The sequence below is a fragment of the Mangifera indica genome, chromosome 10 (genome assembly GCF_011075055.1).
Source record: "Mangifera indica cultivar Alphonso chromosome 10, CATAS_Mindica_2.1, whole genome shotgun sequence".
In the NCBI taxonomy this organism is placed as follows: Eukaryota; Viridiplantae; Streptophyta; class Magnoliopsida; order Sapindales; family Anacardiaceae; genus Mangifera; species Mangifera indica.
This window is the reverse complement of record NC_058146.1, coordinates 4,626,440-4,643,407: the sequence shown is the minus strand read 5'-3', so window position 1 is coordinate 4,643,407 and position 16,968 is coordinate 4,626,440. Positions and strand designations below refer to the sequence as shown.

The 16,968-nt window shown below is 31.1% G+C and overlaps 3 protein-coding genes across 4 annotated transcripts; 1 reads left to right on the top strand and 2 right to left on the bottom strand.

Annotated features, from left to right (window-relative positions):
- Window positions 1-3,445: 3,445 nt before the first annotated feature.
- LOC123227367 lies at window positions 3,446-4,557 on the bottom strand. Its single transcript, XM_044652140.1, has one exon. The coding sequence runs from the start codon at window positions 4,361-4,363 to the stop codon at window positions 3,677-3,679; it is 687 nt and encodes a 228-aa protein (XP_044508075.1). The 5' UTR covers window positions 4,364-4,557; the 3' UTR covers window positions 3,446-3,676.
- A 2,224-nt stretch (window positions 4,558-6,781) lies between these two features.
- LOC123226863 (major pollen allergen Ole e 10-like) lies at window positions 6,782-7,558 on the bottom strand. Its single transcript, XM_044651387.1, has 2 exons — window positions 7,153-7,558; window positions 6,782-6,860 (listed from the first exon to the last, which is right to left on the bottom strand). Exons 1-2 carry the CDS (start codon window positions 7,502-7,504, stop codon window positions 6,835-6,837), a joined length of 378 nt encoding a protein of 125 aa, XP_044507322.1. The 5' UTR covers window positions 7,505-7,558; the 3' UTR covers window positions 6,782-6,834.
- A 3,492-nt stretch (window positions 7,559-11,050) lies between these two features.
- Window positions 11,051-15,749, top strand: LOC123227370. Of its 2 annotated transcripts, none has more exons than XR_006504462.1 (3): window positions 11,051-11,351; window positions 15,338-15,440; window positions 15,560-15,749. XR_006504462.1 is itself a non-coding variant. In XM_044652143.1 (3 exons), the coding sequence occupies exons 1-2, from the start codon at window positions 11,115-11,117 to the stop codon at window positions 11,707-11,709; spliced, it is 330 nt and encodes a 109-aa protein (XP_044508078.1). In that variant the 3' UTR covers window positions 11,710-11,719; window positions 11,839-11,989. The 2 variants fall into 2 exon arrangements, 1 of the variants encoding a protein (XP_044508078.1); XM_044652143.1 differs by lacking the exons at window positions 15,338-15,440; window positions 15,560-15,749 and adding exons at window positions 11,617-11,719; window positions 11,839-11,989 and having other exon boundaries at window positions 11,115-11,351.
- Window positions 15,750-16,968: the final 1,219 nt, after the last annotated feature.

Below are 16,968 nucleotides of genomic sequence, written 5' to 3'. Positions count from 1 at the left end.
AGGGGTGTAAGAGCAAAATAACCCGACACCTCAAGACTGCCTTTGAAAGAGCTATCCATCCTTTTGAAGGGTCGACATACAAGCACTTTACTAGCTCTTGCAATCCCACAGAAAAGTAATAACATTTCTTTATGTAAACCAATTCAACCACGGTAAGAGGGGATAATGTCATATTGCCCCTTCATTTAGAAACAGCCATGTTAGTCTAGACTAGGAGAATATATATTCTCTCTCTACCTTGAACAACCCTATTAGTTTAGGGTCTTATGCTCCCTTGATAAGAGATTTCGAGATAACTTATCATATTGTTCATCTTCTATGAACCAGTTACAAAGTCTTTTTAAAAAGTAATTCTTTTAACTTAGTATAATAACAAATATTGTTATTGTTTGATCTCTTAAAAGAAATTTGAAATGTACAAATAAAATAACTCTCAATCAACAAATATTTTGGAAGAAAAAAACCCTAAGATATATCTCTAAATGACATTCCACCCAATCAACATAATAAAAAATAATATTTTTAAAACTAAATTGCACCAACAAATTCAACTGGTTAAATTATGAACCAATTTATAATCTGATTTGGTTTATATATAAATATTGACTTGTTTAAAATTCGATAAAACTCAATAAATTCATTGAACCGAAAAAACTATTTAAAACCAACAAAACTGGATTTACATAATATTACACAATTTTTATCTTATTAAAACTTAAAAAAATTATAATTTGTAAGATCTTAATTAAATTAATAAGAAAATTAGTAATTAATTTTTTCTTTATCTACGTAATAGAGTGTCAATTGTTTAATAAATATTTGATATTATTCAATAAATATATAATAATTTGATAATAGATTAAATCAATTAATTGTTTAATTAAACTGATTAAACTATGAACTAATAAAATATCCTATTCGATCACCGGTTGAGTTTTAAAAATATCGATAAAAAAGGCAAATATCGGTAAAAAAGGCAAAATTGTCTTACCTTGATTAAAGAGTATAAATAATGCACAGATATTTAAAAACTTTTCACCAAGAGATACTACTTGGGAAGGCTAGGATTTTGCTAAAGATAAAAGCACTTTAAGAAAAATATGACTTATTATGGATTTGGTAACTTTTCTTATAAGCATTTCGGGAAAAAGTGAAAAACAAAATAAACAGTCTAAAGCGGCACTAAGGCCCATGTTGAATATCTGGTTATGAACAAAGAAACGTAATCCACAAGATATCATGACTTCTGAGTCCATTTAATAGGCACACGACTTATGCATACAACACATCAAATTTTTTATGCCTAATCACCATCTAGGCAATAATAGAATCTAACCTATAACGTGATGTCTATTTGTGTAGAAAAGGTAAAAAAATTTTACAACAATATATGTACTTTAAAAACTGGAAGATAATTGTTACACGATTAAAATTTTTTTATATAATTAACTCATATATACGACTTGTGGTAAGGATAAATGATTAATAAAATATATCATTTCATCCACAATTTGTTGGACAAACTTTGAGTGTGGTGTGTTTTCTTTTAAAAACTATGAAATATGAAAGAAATATTAAATCCATTCTCATCTAATTAACTCACATATACGACTTATGGTAAGAATAAACGATCAACAAAATTCATCATTTCATCCCATAATTTGTTGGACAAGCTTTAAACATAGTATATTTTCTTCTAAAAACCAGGAAATATGAAAGAAATACCAAATCTATGATGATCACAACAATCACTTGACATTAAGTATTTTCTATTGTTAAAGAATTATTCTTTTAAAATTCAACAATCACAATTGAAATACAATTATTCTCTTCATATCATTAAACAATACGCTATCTTAAATTTATATAACTCTAATTGTCCGTGTTATAACTATAAAACAGTGGGAGAGGGAGAGGATATGATACTAACTTAAATACACTAAGCAATACTTTATTTTTCTGCTTATTTTATATGTATTACCAAGATAATGACAATACTGAAGAGATAGGTTATTGGTCTTTGTGGCCGAGCCACATAAACAATTGCATGCTTTGATAAAAGGAAAGACAACAAAAAACGCTATTCAGATTAAGCTATATTCACAAAACCATTGTGGTAGATGTACCACGACAAGGGATCCTCAGCGACTTGGCAGCGATTTCATTGGTGTCCTATAATGCAAACTCACAGTTCTGATACTAAATTTTTTATTCAAAATCCAAGTAATCTCTTGCTGTGTATGCTGTAGTATTAATGACTTCCAACTGCGGTTATGTTTTATGTTCCCATGAGTATGAAGACACTAATATACGTACATATGTACTTGTATATATATGGGAAAAACCTGAAGTGGGTGCAAATTAAGGAGAGAGATGGCAAGTAATGTAAAGAAAGGTTGGTTGGTTGGAATGTGACCTTCTCCTTCCCATGGTATGATTGAAAGCACTAGAGGAAAAAGAAAATTAAAGTTTTTTTTTTTTTCTTTTTCCCCACTTTAGTCGACCATAAAGCTTTTGTTAACAGTGCAGAGGCTGGCCTTCCCATTTCTCCTTTTCATCATGCGACACAGCTTTTTCTTGAATATTTATTGAAATTTTCAATATATCTGTGTACCACACATCATATTTTCATTTCTATTTTTAAGATCGAAATTATCTTCAATAGAGTGAAGATGAACATGATAGGCACATTTGATACTTGCAGCAAAAGTGAATGATACTTACATATATTTCTCAAGGTAAATAGCCTTTTTAACCTATGAAAATATTGTATAATGTGTGCCAAAATATCAAAGTAGTTTTTTTTCTTAATAACAGGAAATCATCAGTTTTTTTAAATCGAATTAATCATATTAAATAAATTAAAAATATATTTTGAAATATTATCCCCCTATGCAAAAAATATCAAAATGGTTTAATGATGCCAGCGACAGGTTTCTGCAGACCGATTTGCAATCGGTGTTCACGGGTAAGATCTCAGCACAATTTACAAGAAAACAGTGTCAGTGGACTTTGGTGGAAGAATATTTTTTTTCCCCCCCTGAATGGGCTGCATTTGCATAGCGAGAAAGAGATGGAACCGACCCTGCAACTGCACTTCAACTACTTGTAGTTATAATGATAGTGATAGTATACCATTATTTACACTGTTAATTAACTATGGGAACTTCAGATGTTGATCTCTCAACTCTTTTCCCTAAAAGCTCACCAATATTTTGCAGACGGGTCATTTCATAGTTCTACTTAGAAAGAAGTTTACTGTACACTAAATGTTTGCTTGATGAAGTGGTAAAACATTCTGCAATAAAATGGGAAAAGATTGACTGAAAAAAAATTTAATATAAATTAGAAGATATTCACATGTCTGCAATGTCATATCACTAACCTGATCTTCAGAATAGCCCAGAAACTGGAAATGCAGAGTGGCTTCCCATGTACAAAGAGCTTGAAAAGACTGAGATTTATTCATTCTACAATACAATTTTTTAAAAGAAACATAAACAAGGTTCCCAACATATAACCAATTCCCCATACCCAGAAGAAAAAAATATAGAAAGTTAACAAATTTTTAGAAAAAAGTCCACGAGAGGAAGATAATGATATATATTGGCGATGATGTCGATGATAATGGTGTAAAGAAGAAAAAAGATGAATGTTTTGAAGTTAATAGGGATGTCTAATGAGCCATAGCGACCGGAGGAGTAGAGTAATTGATGCTTCTCTGGTTAGGCATGGCAAGCATCGCTGTGTGATCCAAGAAATCGTTGAGAGCAACAACCGACTGCAAAATTGTTCTTAAATCATCGGCAGATGAGAAGCCATTGTTGCCCACTCGCCTCACTGCGTATACATAGAAAGTGATACAGCCTTTTCTGAACTTGAACCTTGCCATTTCACACCCATTTAGGCCTCTTATAAGCTTCTTACTGACTTCTCCGAGAGGTATCTCCGGCGGCCATATTCTGTCCACTGCTAACTTCATATTTTCAGATTCGAAAACAAATAGAACTACCTTGGACTTTTTGGTGCCAAGCCCAAGAGTTAGCGTGTGCCAAGCGTGGTGAGCCAAGATTGTGAAGTTTGTAGGCAAGAAGGCTGTGGTTGAAGGAAAAGGGACTTTGTTGTTGTTGTTGTTGTTATTGTTGGATTTGTTTAACTCTGGATAAGAAAGAAGTTTCAGAAGCTCAGGAGGTCTTGCTCTTCGGATTGTAAATGATTTTACCATTAATTGGCCTCCAAATTTGAGGCCTTTTACCTCAGAACAAGGCTTGAAAGATATATCTGATGCTGGTTTTGTGGTTTGGTCATTTGGGTGTTGGTGCTTTTGCTTCTTATGGTTCTTCTTCTTCTCTTTTTCTCCCATGGTTTTGTGGGTGGTGGTGGTGTTGGTTGCTGTGAATGATGATAATCCAATCCAAAGCTTTTAATGATGTATTGGCTTTTTTCTGTTTGGGATATTGCAGTCAAAAAGAAAGTTATCACTTAAGATAAATTTGCTCTCTGTTACAAATGTATATGCCACTCTTCATCTATACTATGCAAGCCAATTTAAAGGGGGTTTCTTGAGATGAAAGTGGCTGGAGTTCTTGAGGAGTAATCTTAATATTTTAATGTAATATCACATGATGCTCTCACTTTTTTTTTTCTTTTGCTAATCCTTTTCCTGTTTATGATGCCTTGGAGTGTACCATTTATGTAAAAATATATATATTCAAGGACACAGATGGCGTACAATTTTGCCTAGTAATGTCCATGCAGAGTTGTAATTAAGCGTTACTCATTATCAAGTATTGAGTGACAATTAAGATTCATAATTCCAGCACACTAACAGATCATCATAAAGAGATAATGACAGATTTTGACAAAAGTAATGCATCTAACAAAAACCCATTTGATAATTCTCCTCTATGTAAGAATTTTCTATATATAAACTAATATTAATTATAATTTTGGTTTAATTAAATTTATTGGTGCAAATAATAATATCAAATCGATACAACTAAACTTACTTCCAAGTTACAGACAATTCCCACATTTCATTCCAAAAGCTAACTATATTTAGTACAAGTCTATTTGCTTGAGGACACTAATTATTTGTCAAGAAAGTTTATGAGTCTAGACTGGAATTGGCCCCATAATTGTCACAGGGTAAGTGGAATTGTTCCGAGAAAAATTTCAGGAAAAACAGAAGAAGAGAGATTGCCTTTGGTTCTCTTTTGTTTGAAAGAGAGAAGGTTTGTTTACCTCATTTTGCAACCAATAAGTCTTCTTATTAAAGTGTTGTTTCCTTCTAAAGGCGCCATTGCCTTCAATCATTTCATGAGAAAGAACATGCTGAGGTAATTAGAACACCAACTAAAAGCAAAGTTCTTGCCATCGGGGCCACCCTGGTCCTTCAATAAAATTCTTCCTGCCTTCATGTCCTGTGAAAGTGCTGCTTCCATATATAATTTGTGATTAAAAAAATATTATATCCAAATTCTATAATGCAAGTCGCGCTAATTGTAATTACTTCATTAATTAATTATATGGTCAATTCAATATCCAGCTGTAGGTAATTAAGTTGGTTGTAAGAATATTTAAAAAAAAAGATATGAGAATACATGAGTTAGCTAAAATCTATAGGCAAAATAAAGTTGGATAACATTCCTACTAGCAAGGTTAAAAATCTTAAATTACTTTATATGTAGTTAATTAGAGGTGGCAAGGGATTGAGTCGGCCTAAGACTCGATTCAAACTCTTCTATTTTAACCCAACTTATAGTTGATAAACTCCACAAAAGTGATGAAATTTTATTTACGTAAAATCTAAAAGTCTTTATCAAATGACTGTTATAAAGAGATTGTGGTATGAGATTCAATAGTGCCCTCTAATGATATAAGGGAAAAGAAATGTGTTCTTAGAAATTGTAGATTTGACATTGTTCCCTTTATTTTAGTTCGACCTACAGACAACAACATTTGCAAAATGCTTGTGGCATGATTTATCAGATTCAATTGGGCCCTTTTATGATACCCAAATGAAAAAAGAACATCTTCTTAGAAGTTGTAGATTCGACATTGTCGAATAGTTGGTTGTTGCTCTTGAAATTATACTCTTTGAATTCGTTATAACTTTCTGGTTAGGGAATCAAGTTGTAATGGTCCACTATCCCTTCTCTCTTGTTGTGCTTCGAGGGTTGACTGCGACGGTATAACAAGATCAGTTTTCCTTGCAGGAAGAAGATTTATAAATCCAATCCTTAGCATCACTTTGCAGGATTTCATTACCAACAGCAAAACGAATAATTTTTTTGTGGATAATACGGAGATACTTATAGAAACCCATTTGCGAGCAGCATCAAGCTTAGTAAGAGTAGGAATATAACCGTTGCCAGTGGTTACCGGCACATAAATGTTATCAAAGATTTTAATGCAATCAATGTGTTTTTGTCGCTAGAAAGTCAGCCACATGAGCAGGTGGCGGAAGGTTGTTTCCCAACGTACCGTAGTTCACACCAATGGCGGTGGTGGTGTCCGCGAGCAGGAGGTTGAAGCTGGTGAAGAGGAGGAGAGCCGTGGCAGAAGTCGTAGATTAAAGGAATTAAGAGACTCAGAAGATTTCACTTAAGTACAATAAATCCAGGCTATGCCAATCACAAGACCCCAGATTGAAGATCGTTCTGTTCTAAAATTGAATTGTGCAGTAATCTTATTAAAATATCTCAATCATCGAACAAAAAAAAATCTAATATTAATATTTAATTTAAACGAACAACTACCAAAAAAAATTTTTTTGTCTTCAGAAAATTAGCATAGAGGCCCATGATCTGGTAAATCTTCCCCCCTGTGATCTCACTGGTAGACACACCTGTCGTAGCCTGTATGCAAAAGCAAACAAAAAAAATTAATATAAGAAATTTAAGAGTTTGAAGATAATGATGTTATATTGAAGATATACTATATTTTTAATGGGAAAATTATAATCATAAATAATGACAGTAATTTTTTTATTGTTAAAAAGTTTTAATAATAAAAAATAAATATTTACCAATTATTAATAATTTATTATTAAAATTATAAAAATTAATACTTATAATGATAAGATATTTATCCATCTGTTATTTTTTTTATGATTAATGTCATTTTTAGTGCTTGGTTATGAGATCTTACTTGGATTCTGAGTGGTGAGCATTCCACTGCTAGCGAAATCGCAGTTGTGGTCATTGCGGCCATTGGCGACGTAGTAAGCATGCATGGCAAAAGTTGCGTGAGATTTCAGAGTGTCAGGTTCAAAGCAATCTCCACCAACTTTAATTGGGTTGCAATCCACAACGTTGCTACCGCAGGCATAGTCAATGTTTGTTTGCAAGGTTTTATCATCAACTTCTGGTTTTGGCACACAAAATTTTGTTTCTGCTTGATTGGGCATCGCCGGGTCTCCTGCCTGAGAAGTGGTGACGGTCAACAGGTTGAGCACCAACATGCTGACAAGGAAGACATCGATGGGGCTTGCCATCGCCATTGTTCTTATTCTTGCTGCTGTTGTTGATGAAGAAATTGCTTATGAAGATCAGGCTGTTCTGGAACGCAAGCAATAATTATCCACTATTTATAATGAGAATGTTAAGTTATATTTTCCGGTCAAAGCATGATTTTTTAATTTTAAATTTCGCTAATGGGATTACTAATTATAGTTTTGACCAAATAATTAGGATCAAAATTTTGATTTTTGCTAGTAAAAATTTGGAAATTTTTTTTTATGAAGTTTTAACAAAATATAAGTAATCATCTCTCGTGTCTCATGCTTCTGACCCATAAATCCTTCTCTACTTTTTATTTTAGTTATCCTATTCTTCATCCTTTTTTTATTTTTTTCAATTCAAAATTATAGTTTACATTTTTTTTTAAAAAGTATTAAATAAAATTTAATATTCTATTTACAACATATTTAGAATTAATCTTTTAGTATTAATTTAAAATTTATATCTTCATTTCTACTTCATAATACTTGAATTAGTACCTATTATAAATACACATAATATCACTTTAATAAAATTATATATATATATATATAAAGGTATAAAGGGAGAGAGAGAGCACACAAGCATTAATCTTATGCATCAATATTTTAATCAACTCTTATTGTGTGTGACTCATAAGCTCTATCTTGGGTCAGTAGTTGATGAATTTATATCGAGCTTTTGACTTGGTAGTCATCTGAACACAAATTAAGATTAATCTTTAGCAAGACATCGTGACTATTTGACTAATAAAGTATCAACAATTGACTTTTAACATGTTAACGATATGGATACTCATACGATTTAATCATTTTGTCACATAACATCTCTTCGAGACTAAGATACAGATTCATTGTCTCCCTTAAGGAACTCTTGAAATGCACAGATTTACGTTTGTCAATGACAAAATAATATTAGATTGAGTACCAACTCAATCTTACTATAGTCATAAATCTAAATAGTCATTATCATTTGTCAATGAGCTTTTTTAAGATATCAACTTTGATACTCGAAAGTAATGAATCAGTTGTTGATCCATTATAGTCTTCGCACATATCTCAATATAACTAATCACTATCTTTCTGGCAACCCTTTAAGTAGAATACATTAGACTGGTGTCAAACTATACCGACCCTTACAAAAGACAATCAAATGATCCACTTTAAGACTAAGGATCACATGTATCACTATTCACTAAAAGCAACTATTTCGTGAACACAAGAGCAACCATCTATGTGAAATCCTTATAGTGAGTTTTTTTTGTGGATACGTCTTTAACATGCACTTATGTGTTGCACTAAACTATCAACGAATAGCTTTTGACATATGAGATTTGTTATCATCTTTTGATAGAAATTTTCAACACTATAATATTTCTAACTATATTACTTATGTTCTTACTCAAAATAATATCGTAACTACTGGTGTTTTAAGCATGATCATCTAATATGAATATAAAGTCTTCATAATCAATTGGCACACAATAAACCCTTTGTTACGATTCAACTATTTTAAGAATATTTATCTAAATTGCACATACTATATAACATAAAGAATGGTCACTTTATTAATTGAAAATATAATTGCATATAATTATATCAAAAGCACATTAATAATTATTACCTCCACAACTCTACACTAACAAATAGGTAATTGCCTACGTGATTTATGAATAAGTCATTGTAATAAGATATATGGCTCAATATAGGAGTAATTGTGCCTATGTGTGTTGATTTTTGACAAAAGATACAAATAGAAAGCCACACATTAAGTTACTTGTGGCATTAGGTTAAGTGGATGTGTTACTACTCTATAAAATGTGGCATAGGTTTATAAAGCCAATGTTGTGTCATCTTTAGCTTGGGAATCTAAATATGAAAAAATAAGAGTTGTTATGAAACGACACTTTTGAGATAACATCTATGAAAAATAACACGTTGACAACCAAGTTCGACCACTAAAGTAGAGTAAAGTGAAGTGAGATAATTAATTTAGAAAGAGAATTATCATGTTTTTATGAACAATTAAAAATAAGGGTTATCAAGCTTTTACTTATTTTATCATCATAATAAGGGTCAAGAGATGTACTCTAGATGACATTAGCTATGCGAAAGATTACATAGGTTAGCATGAGAAAGAGAAAAAAGATAGGTTCATTAAAAGATAAGTTTTGTGCAGGATTTAAGGTTCCTCAAAAGTCAACTACTTGCTGAATTTGTAACGTTCACTCATGCTTTATACCTATTTTGCAGGTAAAAGATGATTTTGTGAGGTTACAAGAGGAGTGTGAGTCAAAAGAGAAGATTGCATAAACAGAGAAAATTCAATCTCATGTGAAAAGTCAAAGAAGCCAATATGGAAGAAAACATTGAACATATGGCAACAAAATTGTAACCATACATGAAAAGTAACGGTTACATGGTCTGTACTGTACCCACAAGGAAATCTATAATTGATGACAACGAAACTTCAATTGGGTTTTGTTTGTATTTCCATGATTACGTCCAAATTTGGTAATAAAATTAAATGATAATTTATGCAATAATATAACTTTTAAAGAAGAACCCAATATCTTTGATTATTTATGTATATACCACATCACTCTTTGCATATCCTTAATTCTTCCCCACTGTTAATGATCAAATTATTTTTCTTTCAAATCATTTTCCTAATGCCTTATTTCCAAGATTTAACTTACACCATAATTAATTACAAGATTATAGATAAAATAGTCACACATTTAAAATGATATTATCATTAACTTATTATTATCACCCTAAAACATTTCATTACACAAAAGTCTTCGTCGTCTATTATAATTATAACAAGTGAGCAAATTTTATATATCTATTATTATTTATAGTTATAAGTAGTTGGTAAATTTTATAATAGATGTTTGTTATTTATTTATAATATACATTTGTCGTTTATTGTAATTATAACAAGTGAGTAAAATTTATATATTTATCGTTATTTATAGTTATAATTAGTTGGTAAAATGAATAAATAGTACATTTAGCTATAATTAGGCTTTTGATTTTGAAATATTAAGTTTTTAATATATGCTTTCTTCGTAGAAAATTCCTTTACATGACATACAAATTTAATCTATTTTGTAGCTATTTAGCCTATATACCCATCATGATTGGATTTGAATTGAGTTTGTTTGTCTTTAACTCAAGTGAGTTCGAGCTTGAACTTAAAAGTTCAATATTTTTTAGCTCGAGTTTTGGGATGTTCAATTTATCAAGCTCACAAACTTAAAAACTTTAATACAAAACCACATCATTTTAACTAATATATATTAAAATGATATTGTTTTAATAATGAACTATACTAAAAGTTTGATTTAAACTCAATTCTATACAAATCAAGCTAAGCTAAGCTCGGTTCGAATCTAACCCTATAATTACATTTAAAAAAGATAATAATAAACAATGAAAGAATGTTTTAATGAGAGAAATGCATAGTTTTGGGGTTAAAAAAAATTAAAAAAACCGAAGGGATAAAGAGGAGAAATAAACATAACATTCAAGGAAATAAATTGAGAAGTGAAGTGTTTGTTAAAGCATTAAATTAAATCAGAGTCTAGAGTCGAGAGACTGAGCCACCATGGAGCATTGCGAAAATGAGAAGGGTGAGCAGAGCAAGAGGATCATTGAAGAAGCGGGAAGACTATCGCCATCAGCACGAGCCACTTTGGAAAAAGTGAAACAGCGGTTTATTGGAAAGCCTCTAAAGCCAGGGACCAGGTGTGTAATGCTCGACAACTCTTTCCGTGGCTACGGCTGGCTGCTGCCTGGATGGATCGCCGAGGAGCGTCGCATGCAATCCGGCAGGATCTATAGAGTGCGTATGAATATTTAAAATTTAGAATTGTTTTTACTTTTGTTGAATTTGTTCTTCCATCATCTTTGGTATAAGTTGCACATGAAGAGATACAAGATTTAAAAGTTAAAACTCTCTCTACTATGCATCCTACACTTTTTAGATCTCTTGAATATTGTTGCTTAAACCCAATCAAGATCTATTTCCACGTCATTCTTATATCATATCTTTATGCTAAATATTCATAACTTAACAATGAAAACTATAAATGGCCTTTGTGTTACAGTACTACTATGATCCAGAAGGCCGTATTTACAAAACCCGACATGAAGTGACTCATGCATGGGAACAGAATGGCTTCGTGGTTATCCATGAGTAATCAAACGAAGGTAAAAGTTGCTTGCATATTTCCATTTACTTGAGGTATATTATTTGGTATCTTGTACTTTTATCTATCTTTTGGATGTGTCAAGTGTTGTAAAATCCATATTCTTCAGGTAACTTGCAGGTTGAACCCTATGGCCAAGGAGTACTGGGAATCAAGCAGCTGATAAATAAAGAAGAACTGGGTCTAGGGGATTTTAGTGTTTTAGTCTTGAATGTAATAAAAGATCAAGCTACAGACTGTTTTTAGCTTGAATAGACTGCATCTTGAACAACCTTTGCTTTTCTTTTATCAATTTCGTGCCAAATAATTTAAACAAACTCACGTCTTAAAGTCGTGTATCTGAGTGTGGATGTTTGGTAGATTAATTTGAATGTGATCTGTTTATATGATGGTTCATCAATTTTATAGGTAGCTTACTGAAAAAAAAAATTTATAGGTAGAATAGAAATCTTGGATTTAGAAGCCATAAAATTTTATAAGCAAATCGTACACTAAAAATAACGTACGGATTTGTCTTATAGCCATGTTTTTAGGTCACTGGCTTACTTTAAAATGGTTGTCACGTAGGGTTAGCCATGGGACATAGCCTGTTGTCTTGAGGAAGAGGAAGAAGCAATGTCAGTGTTATTTTCGTTAAAGATAGCAATGGGGTGAATAAAAATTAAATACCTTAATCCTTGTTTCCTTCTCCTGGGATAAATTTTTTTTCCCCTCTCCCTCTCCATCTCTATAAGGAAAATTTATTACACTTTCCTCTACCCATCTCCTCTGCAAAAATAAGGAAATTTACATTAGATATTAAAGATATAATTATAATAATTCAAAATTTTAATAATAATTTAATATATTAGGGTTTAGATAATATATAGGAGAGAAGACAACTGAAAAGGAAATAGGTCGAGAAAGGGATGGGTTAGGATTTATTTATCTTCGTCTTTATCAGAAAATCCTCTTTCTGTTCAGAAAGAGATAAGTCAAACACCTAATTTCGCATAGCAAATTGTCATCTCTGGTTTTTGTTGACCCAATTGGATCTTTCTATCATATGTTCATGGTGCCATAATGTATTTTCATGTAAAATGAATCATTCAGGATGTATACTCTTGAAGGTAACGCTTGGGCTATGAGACATATATTTATATTCATTTAAGAACTATTTTACAAAAAATTATTGAAGCTCTCAAAGAGGCAAATTTTTTACTTCAATCTAATACAGCACTATATAAACCATAATAAATTTTTATATTGGGTTGACTATAACTAAAACTTTTATATGTTGAGGGATTAACAAAACTATATGTGCATACATTTTATAGACAATTTGAGTATACAGATGAATTGTCATCACGTAATTACATGATTTTGAATTAAAAATAAAATAACATCCAATCATATGTTAACACATCACCTATATATTCTAATTATGTACTAAAAATATATATATATAACATTATTTTTATAAAATTTTAGTATAAAAATTCAATCTCATGTGAAATTATAGAAGGCAAATATTTAAGATTTGCACGGAAGAGTTTTGGAATTTAATTAGTATCCAAAAAGACATGCTGAATACGGCAACAAAATTGTAACCATACATGAAAAGTAACGGTTACGTACACTTTACCCACGCGGGAATCTATTATTGATGATGACAACGGAAGTCCAATTGGGTTTTGTTTGTATTACCATAATTACGTCCGAATTTGGTAATAAAATTAAATATTAATTTACGCAATACTATAACTTTTCAGAAGAACCCAATATTTTTACTTATTTATATATATACCATCACACTTTGCATATGCTGAATTCTTCACCACTGTTTATGACCAAAGTATTTTTCATTCAAATCATTCCAAATGCCTTATTTCCAAGAATTAATTTATAAAGTAGTTAATTACAAGATAATAGATAAAATAATTACACATTTAAAATGGTATATATTATCATTAACTTATTATTATCACCCTAAAATATTTCATAACAAAAGAGGAGTAAACCCCTGTATATGTTTATCGTTTCTTTATAATAGATATTTGTCATTTGTTGTAGTACATATTTGTCGTTTATTGTAATTATTATAAGTGAGCAAAATTTATATATCTATCATTATTTATAGTTATAATTAGTTAACAAATTTAATAATAGATATTTGTCGTTTATTGTAATTATAACAAATGAATAAAATTGATATATCTATCGTTATTTATAGTTATAATTAGTTGACAAAATTTATAATAGGCATTTGTCGTTTATTGTAATTATAACAAGTGAGTAAAATTTATATATCTACCGTTATTTATAGTTATAATATGTTAACAAAATCTATTTGTGCATGATATTAAAATATTTATATTTAATAAAAGAAAGTTATCTAAATATCTATTTTACTTATTAAAGAACAAATTGTACATGTAGGTTTTCCATTTTTGAAATTTTAAGTTTTTGATACATGCTTTCTTCATATATATATATATATATATATATATATATATATATATATATATACAACCTATTTTAGTAGCTATTTAGCTTATATGCCCACTTAATTACATTTAAATCGGGGTAAAAGAGAAATTAGAGAAACGAAAAGGATGAAGAGGAGAAATAAACGAAACATACAAGGAAATGAAAAAGAAAATAAATGGTCAAGTGTTTGTTTCAGCATTAAATTAAATCGGAGTCTGGAGACGAGAGTAGGCTACCAACACCATGGAACATTGCAAAAATGAGAAGGCTGAGCAGAGCCAGAGGGTCATTGAGGAAGGGGGAAGACTGTCAGAATTAGCACGAGCCACTTTGGAAAAGGTGAAACAGCAGTTTAGTGGAAAGTCTCTAAAGCCAGGGACCAGGTGTGTGATGTTTGACAACTCTTTCCGCGGCTACGGTTGGCTGCTGCCTGGCTGGATCGCCGAGGAGCGCCGCATGCAATCCGGCAGGATCTATAGAGTACGTATAAAAAATGATGAATTTGTTCTCCCATCTATCATCTTTGGTTTACCTTGCACACGAAGAGATACAAGAATTAAAACTCTCTCTAGTATGCATCCTACGCATCATGTATCTCTTGTTTTCTTGATTTCTTGAATTTTGTTGCTTAAACCCAATCAAGATCTATTTCCGGATCATTGTCACATGGCATTCATATCATTTTCAATATTATTTGTGCTCGATCCATTTGATGTGTTCTTTGAAGATCTCACTCAATCACATAATAATTTAGTTATATCTAACACTATCTCAAGTATTCAAAAACCTAATCTTGCTCACATGACAATATGTACAACATTTATGAGACAAACTCATGGTGAAAATATTTACAAGTTTTAAGAGACCACAAGAACATGACAAAATTAAAGAACCTGTTAAGTTATACAAAGATCATTATATTTTTCTTTATTTCTCTTTATTTCCTCACATTGAATGATGCTTCAAGTTAGATTTGAATGGTGAGATAACTGAACTCACCATTCAACTGTGAAATTAAAGACCAATCACTGGGCAGCTTCACATATGCAAGAATTTTGTTTGGATATTTACGATTCATTTTATTACATCATACCTTCATACTAAACATTCATAACTTAACAATGAAAACTATAAATGGCCTCTGTTACAGTACTACTATGATCCAGAAGGCCGTTTTTACAAAAGCCGACATGAAGTGACTTATGCATGGGAACAATCTGACTTTGTGGTTATCGATGATTAATCAAATGAAGGTAAAAATTGTTTGTATATTTCCATTTACTTGAGGTATATTATTTGGTGTCTTGTACTTGTATCTGTCTTTTAGATGTGTCAAGTATTGTAAAATCCATATTATTTTGGTAACTTGCAGGTTGAACCCTATGGCCATGGAATACTGGGAATCAAGCAGCTAAGAAATAAAGAACTGAGTCTGGGGGATTTTAGTGTTTTAGTCTTAAATGTAATAAAAGATCAAGCGACAGACTGTTTTTAGCTTGAATAGACTGCATCTTGGACAACCTATATTTTTCCTCTTTTAACATGGCATATCTTATTGTGCATGTTTGGTAGATTGAATGTGATCTGTCTACTTGATGGTTCATCAATGTTATAGGAAGAACAGAAATCTTTAGTTTAGAAGCCATAAAATTTTAAAAGAAAATCGTACATTAAAAATAACATATAGATTTATCTTGTAACCATGTTTTTAGATCACTGGCTTACTATTGGGATGATTGTCTCGTGGCCAGCAGCGGTAGGTTAGCCATGGGCCATGGCTTGTTCTGTGGAGGAAGAGGGAGAAGCAATGACAAGGATAGTTTTCATTAGAAATGGCAACATAATAGATAAGAGTCAAATATCTTAATCTAACAAAATAGATAAGGGTCAAATATCTTAATTTTTATTCCTGATACAAGGAATTTTTGTCATAAAGAATCCCTGTTTTTGTCCTACGAGTAAAAATTTTTTTTTTTCTACCATTTCACTCACCATCCATGTAGAGAAAATGTCTTTACACTTTACCCTCCAATCTCCACTAGAAAACATGATATATAATTCAAAACTTTTAAAGATAATTTAATATGTTAAGAGTTTAAAAAATATGTAAAAAAGGAAATAAACCAAATAAAAATTAAACTAAAAAAGAAATGAATTGAAAAAATATTTATTCTTTTTTCATTTTTATCGAGAAATCCTCTCAGCCTTCAAGGAGAAATAGGTTGAAGACTTGATTTCGTTGACCAAATTATCATATCTAGTTTTTGTTGACCCAATTGATCTTTCTATTATATGAGGTAATGTATCTTCAAAGAGTCACTGAAAATTTTCAAATTGAAATTGCTTGAATTTGTTAAATTACGCATGCAAATAAAATATTTGATTGCAAAAGCTTCTATGTTATTTTTGTATCTTCCTCATAATCACATCCAATAACACACCTGACCTGAGGCCTGAAATAAATATGCTCCGGTAGCCCTCCAAACTTAGAAAACCTAGCTGGAAACAGATTATATCTAGTTATGGTAAGGTATCCTCGCATGCTTTTAAAGAAGGTCCAAACTTGTATTTGCAGTAACAGTGTACATTTGAATCATAAAAATCATAAAATTATACTTGACAGCGAAAAAGACCAAGCATTTATTCCAGGAATTCAACAATCTAAGGTTGAAAGCACTCGTTTATCACCTGGAGAAATATATTCTTCAGAAGAAAAGACAGATTAGAAGAATAAATCATAAAGTACTAAAAATGGAGCATCTTGTCCCTTCAGGACTAAAA